Raw genomic sequence first — 14,449 nt, forward strand, 5'->3', positions numbered from 1 at the left:
TAGAGGAACAAAGATCACAAATACGATCATCTCTATCAACTCATGAAAAATGACCTTTTTCAATAGGAAATCTGTGATTCATACATCTAAATTTACATAAAGCTTTTCTCAAATCCTTTGGTAAATATATCAAATAATTTTCAAAATAATGTTCTAATTTAAATATCCTATAATTAAGGGTTTTTGGCATCTCAAAAATACAGGCATACCAATTCTGCTTAAATTGATCAATTAATCTAGTTTTTACCAATTTTGACACCAACATTTTCTTTGGAGAAAACTGTTGCAACCATAACTCAGACATTCCACAATCAATTAGTGTTTTTTCAACATAATTAATCCACTTATACTGCATTAAGTCATCTCCTAAATCGTGATTATTTGAAGTGCGAGTTACACAACTTTGTGAACTCTTTTGTGTTAGAAGGGGGAAAAATAGTTCCGAGTCGTGGCGAAAACAGCGAGACAGCAGCTTGAGACAAGTTTTGGCTAAGCCAAATGTCACAAGAACCGTTTCTTGTCTTGTTCGTAAATCGATAAACATCCACGATGTATCAAGTAACAGATTTTCAAAGTATGTTGCTTTCCCTTTATTTCAAACCCAGGGAAATTCTATTTTGTATTTCATTCGAATTTCCTCCACCGGTAGAGAGAGTTATTAATATGATACTCTTCAAATATTGTGGTTAAATTAGAAATCTCAATATTTGGGAATGTAAGGAATATAATTTTGTTACGTCATTGTAAAAATATCATTTTATGTTTTTTTTCTCTACAGAAATTGGAGTTGGCTTGGCGGGTTTTGGTATCGCCTTCCTATTTCTGGGCGTTTTGTTTTTGTTTGACAAAGGATTGCTGGCAATAGGAAATGTAAGAATAAGATAATCAAGTCTAAGTTGTGTTTTCTTAAATAAATAATTTTACATCTTTTCCTCTGAAATTGAAAGTTATGCCGGCTTAGTATGGTTTGGATACATATACAGATATATACAGTGACACTGACATACCAACTTGATGGTCTCATATACAGGTTTGGACCAATCTATAACAAGGGATTGAATTTCCCAAATGGATTATCAAGACCCGAACAAGCCATCAGTAAATATTCCAGACAGGCTTGATACTAATCTATCCAAATCATTGCACTCTCACTATTAGTGGGAAGAATCTAACTTTGTCTCGGGACAAGCCCTCACCACAGAATACATCCCATATAGTTGCAATGTAGCAAATCAGAGGGTAGATGAACATTCTATTGTTACAGTGATATTGTCCTACGGACCTGGTTCTGCATAAGAAATCATTCCATGTATTCATAATGTAGCAAAATTAACACAGGTGATAAATCAAATTCAGTGCATTTACTATGAATAATCCAGAGATCTGCTTGTAAATGCAGCAGGTAAATTTGAAGCAGGAAAAATGTTCAGAAGGATAATAATATCATTTAATAAGGAATAAGGATAGAACGTATTCTATATATCATGATATATATCACCATGTATGGTCATTCACCATGCTTAATAATTTATTGCGGAAAACACACAATATTAACATTATATACATGTATTTTCTATTGTTTCAGATACTATTCATATGTGGACTAGCATTTGTCATCGGATTAGAGAGAACTTTCCGATTTTTTTTCCAAAGACATAAATTAAAAGCTACCAGTTTCTTTGTTGGTGGTATATTGATTGTGTTGTTAGGGTGGCCAGTTATTGGAATGTGTGTAGAGATGTATGGTCTTTCTTTTGTTCAGGTAAGACTGACATCAAAGATGAATCAGTATCTTTATATCAGATCTGAGAATTATTTGTTAACTTATTTGCTGTAAGTAGAGAATTTTAGTCCTTCACAGTTTTATATGGATTGTTTGATTTACAGAAAAATACCAATTGGAAAATTTTTTTAAAAAACTTTTTTATATAAAAGAAAAATGTTAAAAATTGAATTTTTCTACATTTTTAGTGGATTTTTCCCCGTAGCTGTAAACTTTTTACGAAGAGTTCCAATTATAGGCACCATTCTAGATTTACCATAATACACACACAGTAAGTAATTTTTTCTTTAAGAACATTATATAATTAATCTTATAAACATGTTTCATGATAAAAGTTTCATATAGTATTAAATTCATTGGTGCAACAAGATAAAATGTATACAATTCTATATATCAAACACCCAAAAGGCTAGGGAGCAAGCGTAAAAAATTGATTGTTTGCATTTCGGGGGGAAAGTGACTTTATAATTTTTAGACGTTATTTTTGATTTCTTTAACGTATGACATACACAAGGTAGGTCATGAACAATAATTTTCTTTATCATGATGGAATTATTTTTACATATGTTTAGTTATAAAGTTATATATCTTGCAAAGATAGTATGCATTGATCGAATATATAGAAAATGAGCAACACATAACACTGCTATAGTATTTTATGCATTTTTCATTGAAATATATAAAATTTAACAAATTAAAAATTCAAAAGTTTCAACATCTATCACAAATATTTGATAAATTTTAATTTGAAACATTGAACCAAAAAACATTTTTCAAATAACGGCTGACAAAACTCAAAAGTAGTTGGGTCAGGTGGTGCATTTTTACAACACACTGGGGGAGAAACTCTTGCAATTTCAAAACCATTTCAAATTTTCAAAAAGGAAGGAGTAAAACGACTGTTCTGTATTAAATCATTAAAAAAAAGTTGATATATGTGGGTTGGTTGTGATGACATAAGTATTTTTTTAATTAATCGATTAAACTCCGTAAAAAGTGATAATGTTTATTTATTTCATATACATTAAATTGTATTCTTGAGCAGCATTTTTGTTTAATTCTGATCACTTTAGTGCCATTAGACAACTATATAACAGATTAAATTCTTTATTATTTACCTTGCATTTACGATATAAATATTTCTTCATAAAACAACAATCGGCACAAACACTTTTCACATGTAAAATCGATGTTGTTCCATAATTTTTTAGAACAATCATTGTCAGTTTATCTATTTGTTTCAGCATACACAGATAATCAATGTGTAAATTTAAATGTTTGCAAGATTTGATAATTATTTTTTATTTGAATATTTTTTCATATACACACAATAAAAACAGTAAGTATAGTTTAATTTAAAAGAATTATTTACTAGTTCTGAAATTATCTGAATTTATGAATATCCTATTGCAGCAAATCGTTTAACTTTCTGTCACTGTAAACAATGTCGGTTGCATTTCCTCTAATCAAAACAAAAACCAAGATTTAAAAAAAAAGTTTTTGCGATTTGATATAAATTAAAAAATAGAGTTTAATGTTTGATATTTTGAAGTTAATGTGGACGAAAGAAAAAAAAAACTTGTGAATGAAATACAAGGAATTTTGGTTGTCAAGTATTTATTTTTTGGTTTGTAAAAGAGCTATAAGTATTATTGTATCACAGGAGAGTTGAACATAAATGTATTTTTACACTAAAATAAATAAAATTAAAAACAACATATTTAACTTGAATTCGTATGAAGGTTTTATGTGGTATGGAATGCATAACGCATACATATATGGGCTAAACACTATAAAATTTCCATGATTTTTTCACTGAATACATATAAAACCAGTAGTCAATATTTCTTGTCTAAAAATGTTAAACAAAATTATACTCATTAATGATAATCATTCAGAATGAATTATTAAATTGTCCAGACATAAATGTCTAACCTCAAAGTTTTATGATTTCTTAACAAATTTTAAAAGTCTTAATTTTTTTTTCACAGCAATACATGTATTTTTTTACAATGTGTATTTGTAGATTCCTACAGATAAAATTATTTATTGAGAAATAATTTTCCGCTATTAAATCAAAACTGGTCGTACAAAAATTATACAAAAAATTTGAAGATTATTTTTACTACCAGCTACATAAGAAAGTTTTTTACCAAAATAACACAGGTTTTTTCACAAAAAAATTTGAATTTGAAAAATGTAATTTTCAAGGCTTGAAATATATAGTTTAAGGAGAAATTAAAATAATGTATATCAAACTTATGGCCATGTTTTTGTGTTAAATGGTTAAAGGAATAACTCAATGAAATTTGACAGTTATATCACACTGTCACAAATTTTTGAAAATCAATTTTACTTATTTTCATGTCATTTCCTTGCAAATAACTAACCAAGTACTTTAAGACATTTTTAGCTCACCTGTGCTCAGTGAAAAACTTTTACTCATATTCATATGGTAGTATCCGAAGGTGGTGTAGATAAGTTTGTTTAAATGATGACTTGTGGGGCAAGGGAGGGGCCACAATAGGAGATTAAAGTTCTAGAAATGAATGCAAAGGAAAAAATCTTAAAAATCTTCTGTTCAAGAACAGCAAAGCTTTTTGCTATATTGATATGGAAGCATACTTATGTAGTTTACACCCCACCCCCCTCCCCACTCCCACCCCTGCAAACTTCTCAATACTGAACTGATTTGTACAATTTTTAAGCCAATGTACTTAGGTAAGCAATGTAACCCATGAGCCTCTTGTTTTCTCATAGACAACAGACCCTTAGATTGCTTTAATGCCACTGACAAAATTGGGGGCATAAAAATGCCTCCATATTTGTTCAATTACTAGGTATAGCAATATAAAGACATTAATGTTATAGTGATCTATAGTAACTCAATAATAGGCCGGCTTATCTTAAAAAATTACCAGTAGGTTGATTGCTCTCTCCTGACCAACTGGCTGAAAATGGCCCAACTCAGGAAACAATTATTTTTTAAGAATTCCAAAAAATAGATTTTGAAAATTCAACATTTTACAAAAAAATAATAATAATAATATTAATAATAATGCCCTCCTACAGACTGACCCAAAGTTTGCATTCTGAAATCAGGGAGGACAAACAAAAAGTATTTTAAACAAAACAAAGTTGGCCCAACTTTTTTTTTTTTTTTTGGGGGGGGGGGGGTCAATTTCAGGACAGTGGGTTTTTTTTTTTGGGGGGGGGGGTGTTCAGTTGCAATGCAGGAGCATCAAGGGTGAAGAATATATCAAAGTTACTGTTTAGCTCTACTGGACAGAGACCAGTGAAGAGCTTATATGCGATAGTAAGGTGACCATCTTCCATCTGTCAGTCTGGCTGTCTCTTTGTCAGATGTCTTAAACAATTTTTCAAAACACTACTCCTCTTTCGGGTTTTTTTCTGATTTCAGTATAACTTGGCTCACAAGTACAAATGTAGACTACACTACCATACATAATTCAGTGCATCAAAACTTTCTTTTAAATTGATTACATACTAGTACTTGTTTTATGTGTATGATACATGGATTTCGAAGAGCGGTTCATATTTAATTACCGGTAAAGGTTTTAATTTTCTGTGGCTTGTTTTAAATTGTGTAGGAAATAAAAACCAAATTTTTTTAATGTTTAATCTTGAAAACGTGCTCTATGCAGCAGCTAGAGTATTTTACAGAAAGTAGCCTGATTGATCCATTGGACAGCATGATATATTTATAAATTATTTCTTTCTGTGAAAATACCCATTCCTATTATTATATATATTCATTTCCTTATGATTGATGTGACGTGAAGTAATTGGCATTAACTTGTTTTTCCCTCTCCTCCCAAAACAACCATATGTTTTATAGGCCTGAGCTCACCATCCGACACATTTTAAGGCATGTGTGGTGATGTGAAATAATGGAGAGTGCATGAACCACTTTGCTTGTTATTATTCAGACTAAAAGAAAAGCATGGAATGCACAGCTATTGTAGATCTTGGCAAACAAAGAAGTTCTATCAACCGATAATAGGAAAACTGCACAACAATGTGGAATGGCTTCTCTCATACATACTAATGTAGAAAAAAACTAATGTTGAAAAGAATTTGACTGTTGGCAAACACATACTGAAAATTGCTTCCTCAAAGAAAACTGATACACATAAGTAATGTTGATGAGTGAACATTATACAGATAAGAGCCGCATCAGCAGTTTCTAGAGCTAATTCTTACTTTGATGCTTATAAGAAGGCTTCAGTTATAATAATGTGTCTGTCTTTTTACATTGTTGCCTCTATTTTTTCTGTGGTTGATTAAGTGTTTATTAAGCAGGATTATTTCATTATCCACTACAAATTTCAGACACCACATTAAAGAAGATATTATTAATTCCCCTCCAGTTAAAATGGGGGTGGGGGATTCAAGTTTTCTTAATCATCTGATTTATCTGTGCATCCCTCTGTCTCACACAACAATCTGTCCATCTTGACTTAATATGCAATACTCCCAGGATTGCTTGTCACATACATGAGGTAGAATAGAAATAAGGCTTTCTTTCATTTAGCATTTTCAAAATATCTAAGATAGTTTATATTTCAATAACTAAAAGAATACATACTTGGGGTTAGAAATTGAATAAATTAATGAACTGTTAAAATAGAATTCAAAGTCCAGTAACAAGCACCTGTCAATGTGGCCAGGGACAGAGACTCCAAGGAGGCACAAATGTAAAATTTTGCCAACCAAAATGTCTTACAGTCTACTTTTTGGGGCCAAAGTTGCTGACACTTCTACCCCAGTTTTCCCATCACAGGTACACTTACAATGTATCAGTACATTATAAACTTTTCTTTGTAGGCTGCAGACAAGGTAGCTGGATCCAATTCCATGGTATAGTGAAATTCTTATTTTTATCAACTATGACAGTCAGTGAAATGTGAAGGCATTCTGCATGTACAATTTTAATGATCATGTTCACAAGATTCTTTAATTTATTTATTACCATTTTATTTTACCATTTTCATGTGTACAAGTATGTCAAATCTGGTGCCAACAAATTTTTGTGTGCATGTACAGTAATCATGGTAATATTTATAAATCTGTTTTACTGAAGTATCAATCAATATATAATTTTTGGAAGGCACTGTGATTTGTTTCTTCAAACGTTTACCAAAGTGCAACATAATCTATTTTACATAGTGACACTAGGAATACAAATATATTTATGATTTTTCAACATACTATGCCAAGCATGTATCAGCTTTGATGGAACACAGGCATTGTAAATGTCTATTATAAGTCTCAGCTGTTGTTTTGGTGTTCAAGGTAGAAATCGTAATAAGCTTCAGATGCAATGTGACAGAGGTACTTGCTTGCACTATCATAGATAATGAAAGATGAAAGGTTTTGTGATAAGAGCTGTTGGAATTACAGCAGTTAGGCAATGTATTTATGTGTCAATGCACTATTACAGAGAAGAGAATGACTTATTTTTTTAATTAAGATTTTTAAAAGAAATTTAGTCTACTAGTCTCAAGCAGTAAATCTCTTTTAATTACATTTGCAGGACATGGCTTGAACAAAGGTATTTTGGTGATTGGGTTTTCTTTTTTTTTCTTTTTGGCTAAATTTTTCTTATTCAAAATCCAAATTCACAAAGTTCCCTTTTACATGTAGTTTGATGAAAATTTATGTTAATGATGAAACTGATGAAAATGTTGTCAATGTACATGATGTACTGTGTTGTTAAAGCCCCAATCTGCAGTTACCAGTATAACTTTCCTTTCAGAAGCTGTTGTGCAATATGGAACACAATGTACCCCTCAATGATTTAGTATTCTCTCCACAAATGCCGATACATGTACATGGTTTGTAAATATTTGTCAATAATATATCTTAAATAAATGATTAAAAGTCTTTTTTGAGTTCTTGTTTTACAGGGCTATAGGGAAACTGGTGAAACAGTTTTATAAATTTTATGTAAAGCAGCCCAAGCTCTGTGTTATTGTTCTTAACATATTTTTATTTTTCTGTTTTGTCTTAAATTTTTCAATTTTCATCCTCTTGTTTAAAACCTGTGAAAACTGATATAAAATTTTGCTTTAATGATAATGATTTTTTAAAATAAAAAAAAATCTTTAAAGTTATGATTTTTATACTGGTATTATCTTGTAGCACCCCATGTTCTCCGAGGTATGCCACTACAATGAATGGTGAAGGTTACATTTAGAACTGTGCATTGTCTACCGAAAAATTGTTTTAATTTATCACAGTTATCATTATTTTGTTATTTTTGGTCTGCATGTTTTCCTGAAGTGCACTTCGCCCGCGTAGCGCTGTTAGATTGATTGATTGTATATTGTTTAACGTCCCTCTTGAGAATTTTTCACTTATATGGAGACGCCATCTCTTGCTGTAGGAGAGCTACAAATTTTGTCCTATACTCGGCACTCAGGGCCATTGAGCAATGAGGGATCTTTTTCGTGCCAGTAACCTACTGCGACACGCGGAACCTCGGTTTATATGGTCTCATCTAAGGACCGGTTCCCACGTTTCACAGTGGGGTTCGAACCCGCGTCTTAAGGATCGACTGAGTGGCGCAGTGGTGAGAGCGTTTGCTCTAGATTCTCGAAGTAAGGAGATGATCCGTACGTCGCGTGTTCGAATTTATTTCCAATGTGGGACGTGGTGACCAGTCCTTCGTATGAGACCGTATAAACCGAGGCCCCGTGTAGGTGCTGGCACGAAAAAAGATTCCTCACCGCTGAATGGCCCTGAGTAAGTCAAAATTTGCAGCTCTCCACCGGCAAGTGGTGGCGTCTTCATATGAGTGAATCACTTCTCGAGAGGGACATTAAACAACAAACAAACAAGAATTACACCAACAATTGTGTTATCGGTACATGTAAGTTCTGGCGATTTGCAGAAGAATTACGCACGGAAAACAATCCTCTCTTTTCAATGTGAGAAAATTATTGAATTAATTCAATGACAAGTTCTTGCTAAAAACGTAGGGACGTTTACATGACATCTGACTCTATAATTACATGAAACACTGCAAGTTATTAAATTTATATACTAAAGCAAGAAAGAAGTGACCTTGGAGCCCCTTGGAAAACGCAAACCCCCCTCGTGAACGCGAATTTGTATTAAATTGAAAAGTCAAAGGTTTGAAGCAACAACCAAAAAAAAAAAGGTTTTTTTACGTTTGGACGAGTTAACGGGTTTTTTTAAATTTTATTTTATTTTTTTATTTTTTATTTTTTTTTGCTTGCGAAGAAATTTTGGCTTGGATTTTTTTTTTTTTGGACTGTGGTGGACTCCCCCTGGAAAAATTTTTAGATCCGCGCCTGGCATGAAACACTGCGTTTCCAACAACCTTTTTTACAGTAGAGATCGAAATTCTCACTTTCTCTTTCGCTGTAGGAGAGAAGGGTAAGGGCAGTGACACCTAAGTTTGTGGTAAGTGACCTTCAGCAACATTGCTCCGTCCTTCTGGATGTCTGAGCCATTGATTAGTATCAAGGCAGACGGGGAATACAGTCATGAAAGATTTCAGGAAATATTTATTCCTGATAACATAGAAAGATGGGGAGATCAGTGATGTTTATGTTTATTCTGTGCTGTCAGATTAGATCCATAATTAAGATAAAAAGGAGCATATGTACAACGCATACTAATACATGGTATTTATATCGTAGGAGAGAGATTACCAGATATTGAAAAAAAATACTTTTGACAGATGATACCTTGTGGCTAAATATCCCGATTTCCACCATCTGAGTGTAGATTAGCTGTTTCCAAAATATGACACATTTGCGGTCTATGAATTTGTTTAATCAGGAGATCATTTAATTTGAATCTTTTTAATTATATGACAATGTAAACATGAATATCCTGTATAACTGCCTAGTAAAAATATCACAAACTTTAAATCAATTGCCTCAGTTCTCTCAATGTTCATTACAAAGAAATGTTATTACTTGATTGCCAATTTTTCAATGGGAATGATTCTTTCGTTGCGAACCTCCACACTCTTGGGGGCAGGTGCTTCAATACATAGGACGCCATCTCCGGACAACGTGGAAGTGACCTTCATGGGGTCAATGTTTTCCGGAAGTGTGTAGGACTTGGTGAATTCTCTGTGGATTTTCTTCCCAGGTGATTCCTCCACGTGTTTAGCTTGTACTGTTAAGTTCCGGTCCACAGTCTTTACCGTGATTTCTTCCGGTTTAAACTGACTACAGTCGAATTTCAGATTCAATTTCTTATTTCCGGAAATATCTTCAATGAAAGGTTTCTCTACTTTTAACATGCTTGAACCAAACCCTGCAAAAGGATCCTTTCCAAAGAAGTCCTTATCCTTCCCAAAAAAGTCTTTACCAAAAGGGTCTTTGTCAAACCCAGCACCAAAGTCCAGAGGGGTCAACTGAAACATCTCTTTTCTGATCTGTTCCAATTCCTTATCAAAATCCTCAAAACTTTCATTAAAAATGCCTTTGAACTTTGGAAAAAGTGACTTTTGTCTATCAAAAAATCCCCAATCAAAATAATCCACTGGAACTAAGCGAGACATGATTTTTTCGGTAACAACTTATCGATTCTGAACGCTTCCGATTCTGCCTCTGTATCTATGAGAGTTGGCAGGTTTTTATACACGCGCAGGTTACTATGTATTCCGGTTCTTGCGAGAATCTATCTATAAATAAAACAAACATTAAACGTTCAGAAATGCTGCGCAAGTTCCAGAATCGAAGGATCGTATTTTAGTAATGATACAATTGTGCAAGAATTCATCACGTAATTTGGAAGTTATTAGAGAAACATGTTTGTACAATGAGTCGGTCGTCAACACCCGACAAGAAAAGGGACATGTTAAACTGGGCGGGGGGGGGGGGGGGGGACGTTTATTAGATTAAGGCATGAAGATTGAATAACTGTTTTATTTGCAATTTTGAATGTATTTCTTGGATTTATTTTTTTTTTTTTTTTGTAATGAATACCGGAATGATTTAAAATTTTCACTATGAAAGCAACAGGTACATGGACTTCAGATTTTACATGTATTCAATTTATAGTTTATCATAATTAAAATTTCTTTTAAAAATTTCGGAATTTCTTCGAATGTGTTTTATTAGTTATCATGATTTCATACATTGTTCGCTAAAAACTAAGACATTCTAGTGTATGAAACGTGCATATACAAAATCTATAATCGTCTTTTTTATGATAAAATGCAGTTACTCTAATACAGTTTTATTAAATGAATCCATAAAGACTGTGTACACTTAGAATTCAGATAAGCACATAGGTATTAATAGCCATTTAGTACATGTAATGTTTGCTGTGTTACAGTCCATTTTTGGTTTAAAATGCGGACACTCGTCCAGGCGCACGTGTTTCTTTCACAAAGACTACCACTGGAACACTTAGAGATAAATGTACTAGCTGTTTGTCCACTGATGCTTAGACTTCTGTAAAAAAAAATGATGCTTGTAAATTGTAGAGTAATTTTAATTAAGTGAAAAAGTTTTACAAAGAAATACACTGAAAGTTGTTAATGCTGTATCTCTTTGTTAACAGTAATGTATACTGCCATTAATGTCATGTGATATTAAAGGAAAGGCTGTATAATAGTTTTTAGCTCACCTACGCCGAAGGCTCAAGTGAGATTTCTGATCACATTTTGTCCGTTGTCCGTCCGTCCGTCTGTAAACTTTTCACACTTTCGACTTCTTCTCAAGAACCAATGGGCCAATTTTAACCAAACTTATTACAAAGCATCCTTGGGTGAAGGGGAGTTTACATTGTTAAAATGAAGGGTCAAGTCCCCTCACAAGGAGAGATAATCAAGAAAAGACAAAAATAGGGTGGGGTCATTAAAAAATCTTCTTCTCAAAAACCACTGGGCCAGGAAAGCTGAAACTTATGTCGAAGCTTCCTTGGGTAGTGTAGATATTAAATTGTTAAAATCATGACCCCCGGGGGTAGGGCGGGGCCACAATACGGAATCCAAGTTTTACATAAAAATATATAGAACAAATCTTTTAGGAATCTTCTCAAAAACCACCGGGCCAGGAAAGCTGTAACTTATGTGGGAGCATTCCGGGGTAGTGTCCATTCTAAAGTATTAAAATCATGACAGGGGAGGGATGGTAGGGGGCCACAATAGGTATAACAAAGGGGAAATCTGGTCAAGAACTGCATCACCCAATTTACTCAGGTGAGCGATGTGGCCCATGGGCCTCTTGTTATAATTAAATTGTTTTACAAAGCAATCGGATATTTTTATCTCCAAGTATATATAAAAGCTATAGGATATAAAGTTACATAGGATAAAACATACATATGCTCTTACTGCGAGTATTACATGTATCAATTTTTTGTACCTCAGATGGTGGTCCATGTGAGCTTTCTCTATCCTTTTTTCTTTTGCTCGTCTGTTTTGGAACCAAATTTTGATCTGGTTTTCTGTGAGACAGAGTATTTCCGCTAGTTCATACCGTCTCGAGCGAGTGATGTATTCGGTGCGACTGTACTCGATTTCCAGTTTGACCGTCTGCTCGCTAGAGAACGTCGTTCTTTGTCGTCTGGGTCTGTTCTCTCGTCTCCTTCGTCTGTGCACTACAAAGAATTAGATATGATAGTAAATTGGTAATTGATAAATTTATACCGTTTTTTATGAATTACAAGACTAAGGGTGAGAAGTTAAACATATAAAAGGCTGACTTTCTTTTAAATATGCAAAAAATAGCAGTTGCGTCCTATTTCATTACTATATATCCAGAAACATACAGTGTATTTGTGCATTCCTTTGTATCGTTTGTATTAATCTGAGTGTGCAGGTCACTTTTAGTTAATATGAGTACAAAAAACAAAAATTCTAATTTACACTAAAGCAATGGTTAACATATGTTATATGCTGTACCGCCTTTGCTTTTGTTTTGTTGATTTCTTCCATGTCTTCTAGTCCCTTTTCTTACGCTTACAAGATTGTATGTACAGTGTAGTTATAAGTACAAGACACTTTAACATCGTTCTTCTTTTCTGTAAACTATTCCAAAAGCAATATACGAAAGCATGACTTACTAAGTGCTAAACAAGCGCTATTCCTCACATTCTTCCTTAGTTTTGTAGTTAACCTTTAATCTTATACTAACTTACTTAGTCCAGCAAACACGGGTGCAAATGCAGGCAAACAGTGTCCAAGAGAAGTCGTTTCGATCCCTTTAGTCATTTTACTTTCACTTTTAGAAAAATTGTCTTCCAAGTTGTTTGAAACATTTTCGGATTTTGTCAGACGATACCCTGTGTCCCACCATCCTCTGTTTTTTAAATCTTCCAAAGTTCTTTGGAATTCATCGCTGTTTCGTTTAAAACAATTCCTCCAATTCTGAAATGCCGAAAATTCTCCCCCAAACGATGGAAAGGTTGATGAATACATACTTGAAAAAATACCCTCATTGCTTAGATCAAGATTTTTGCAGTCTGTGTCATTTTGCCCCTCCATGGCGACTGGGGATTTTTCAGCAAAGACAGTCCCAATTATAAGATGATTAATTAGGACCCCGTTATATCGTGACCTTCTCGTTTTTCTCTCCAATCACTAATTTGTGAGAATGCAAAATCTGTCGACTATACATAGAATTATCATCGCCGAGAGAACAGCTGCTTCGTTCCTTAAACAAACGAACCAATTAACGAGAGATTTCAATTTGATGATCATTTAATTAAAATAAAGAGATTTTCTACACGAAAAATGGTAATTGTTAATGTTGCCACGGAATTCAGCGATCGCTCCAAGAAAACGAATTTCATTTCCGCTGAGGAGATCTCGATTACTAGAATTTCCGGTACACGAAACGAGCAATGTACTTATGAAGGACTATGCTATGCTATTCAAGTCCTGAAAATAGTCAACCATCTACGTTGAAACATTAATATTTAATTGTTTTCCTTATCAATTACAATCATCGTTATCTTTAGGACGATCAAGCATCAATATTAATTGGTACATGAGCAGAACAGCTATATGCAGCTGGTTTCGTCCATACAGCTTATTGCTAAATTCCGTGATCTTCTTAAATTGGTAAAAGAATATCATAACTTTACAAACAGCTAATATCCGTTCTGAATAATGATACACATTTGTGTGACCACAAATCTGAACTGGTCATATTCAAAACATCTGAAGAAAACATATTTAGAGTTTAAATATTTTTTTTATTCAAAAAGCACTGCAGTGATATATTATGACATGTCAAATCATACAATATCCAATCTTTTCCATTTGTAATGTAAAAATTATTGATTTACATTGTGTTATATTTCATGTGCATATATTTTTCTATTTGCATTCTACAATTTTTCATTTGTTGTTTTTCCTATCTGAGAAATTATGTAATGGAAAATAAAAATCAATGAATTATAAAATCGAAACGGGAAATTATTAACTACAAACGATAAATTCTAGAATAAAAATAGAATATTGTACAATAAAAATGGAATTTCAAAGTTAAATAATAAAAGAAAATCGTGAATTATTATACAACATGTACAAGAACTTATGATGCATAATACAAATGTAAATTATTGAAAACACATAAAAAGTAAAATAATGCAAGTTGAAAATTTTGTTGTACAAAATTGACAATTATATAATAAAAATAGAAATAA

At 32.9% G+C, this 14,449-nt stretch overlaps 3 protein-coding genes across 3 annotated transcripts; 1 reads left to right on the forward strand and 2 right to left on the reverse strand.

Moving 5' to 3' along the window:
• Positions 1-419: 419 nt before the first annotated feature.
• LOC134229602 (vesicle transport protein GOT1B-like) lies at positions 420-2,058 on the forward strand. The gene is made up of 4 exons (XM_062711352.1): positions 420-574; positions 779-870; positions 1,586-1,762; positions 1,972-2,058. The coding sequence occupies exons 1-4, from the start codon at positions 550-552 to the stop codon at positions 2,056-2,058; spliced, it is 381 nt and encodes a 126-aa protein (XP_062567336.1). The 5' UTR covers positions 420-549.
• A 7,530-nt stretch (positions 2,059-9,588) lies between these two features.
• Positions 9,589-10,419, reverse strand: LOC134229594 (alpha-crystallin A chain-like). The gene has a single exon (XM_062711343.1). It carries the CDS (start codon positions 10,347-10,349, stop codon positions 9,753-9,755), a length of 597 nt encoding a protein of 198 aa, XP_062567327.1. The 5' UTR covers positions 10,350-10,419; the 3' UTR covers positions 9,589-9,752.
• Positions 10,420-11,087: 668 nt separating this feature from the next.
• LOC134229587 (homeobox protein Hox-C5a-like) lies at positions 11,088-13,419 on the reverse strand. The gene is made up of 3 exons (XM_062711337.1): positions 12,938-13,419; positions 12,163-12,397; positions 11,088-11,247 (listed from the first exon to the last, which is right to left on the reverse strand). Exons 1-3 carry the CDS (start codon positions 13,281-13,283, stop codon positions 11,088-11,090), a joined length of 741 nt encoding a protein of 246 aa, XP_062567321.1. The 5' UTR covers positions 13,284-13,419.
• Between the last annotated feature and the right edge of the window lie 1,030 nt (positions 13,420-14,449).

This window comes from Saccostrea cucullata, unplaced genomic scaffold, assembly GCF_032062105.1.
Source record: "Saccostrea cucullata isolate Sc308-1 unplaced genomic scaffold, CSIRO_AGI_Scuc_v1 ctg91, whole genome shotgun sequence".
NCBI classification, from domain to species: domain Eukaryota; kingdom Metazoa; phylum Mollusca; class Bivalvia; order Ostreida; family Ostreidae; genus Saccostrea; species Saccostrea cuccullata.

Bases quoted from the DNA above. Each gene is read 5' to 3' on its own strand.
- LOC134229602 (XM_062711352.1), top strand. From the start codon at position 550: ATGTATCAAGTAACAGATTTTCAAA. The intron at 575-778 runs GTATGTTGCTTT...TTTTCTCTACAG, and splicing joins TCAAGTAACAGATTTTCAAA to AAATTGGAGTTGGCTTGGCG. The intron at 871-1,585 runs GTAAGAATAAGA...CTATTGTTTCAG, and splicing joins GATTGCTGGCAATAGGAAAT to ATACTATTCATATGTGGACT.
- LOC134229594 (XM_062711343.1), bottom strand. From the start codon at position 10,349: ATGTCTCGCTTAGTTCCAGTGGATTATTTTGATTGGGGATTTTTTGAT.
- LOC134229587 (XM_062711337.1), bottom strand. From the start codon at position 13,283: ATGGAGGGGCAAAATGACACAGACTGCAAAAATCTTGATCTAAGCAAT. The intron at 12,398-12,937 runs GTAAGTTAGTAT...AATTCTTTGTAG, and splicing joins ACCCGTGTTTGCTGGACTAA to TGCACAGACGAAGGAGACGA. The intron at 11,248-12,162 runs GTACAAAAAATT...TTTTTTTTACAG, and splicing joins CACATGGACCACCATCTGAG to AAGTCTAAGCATCAGTGGAC.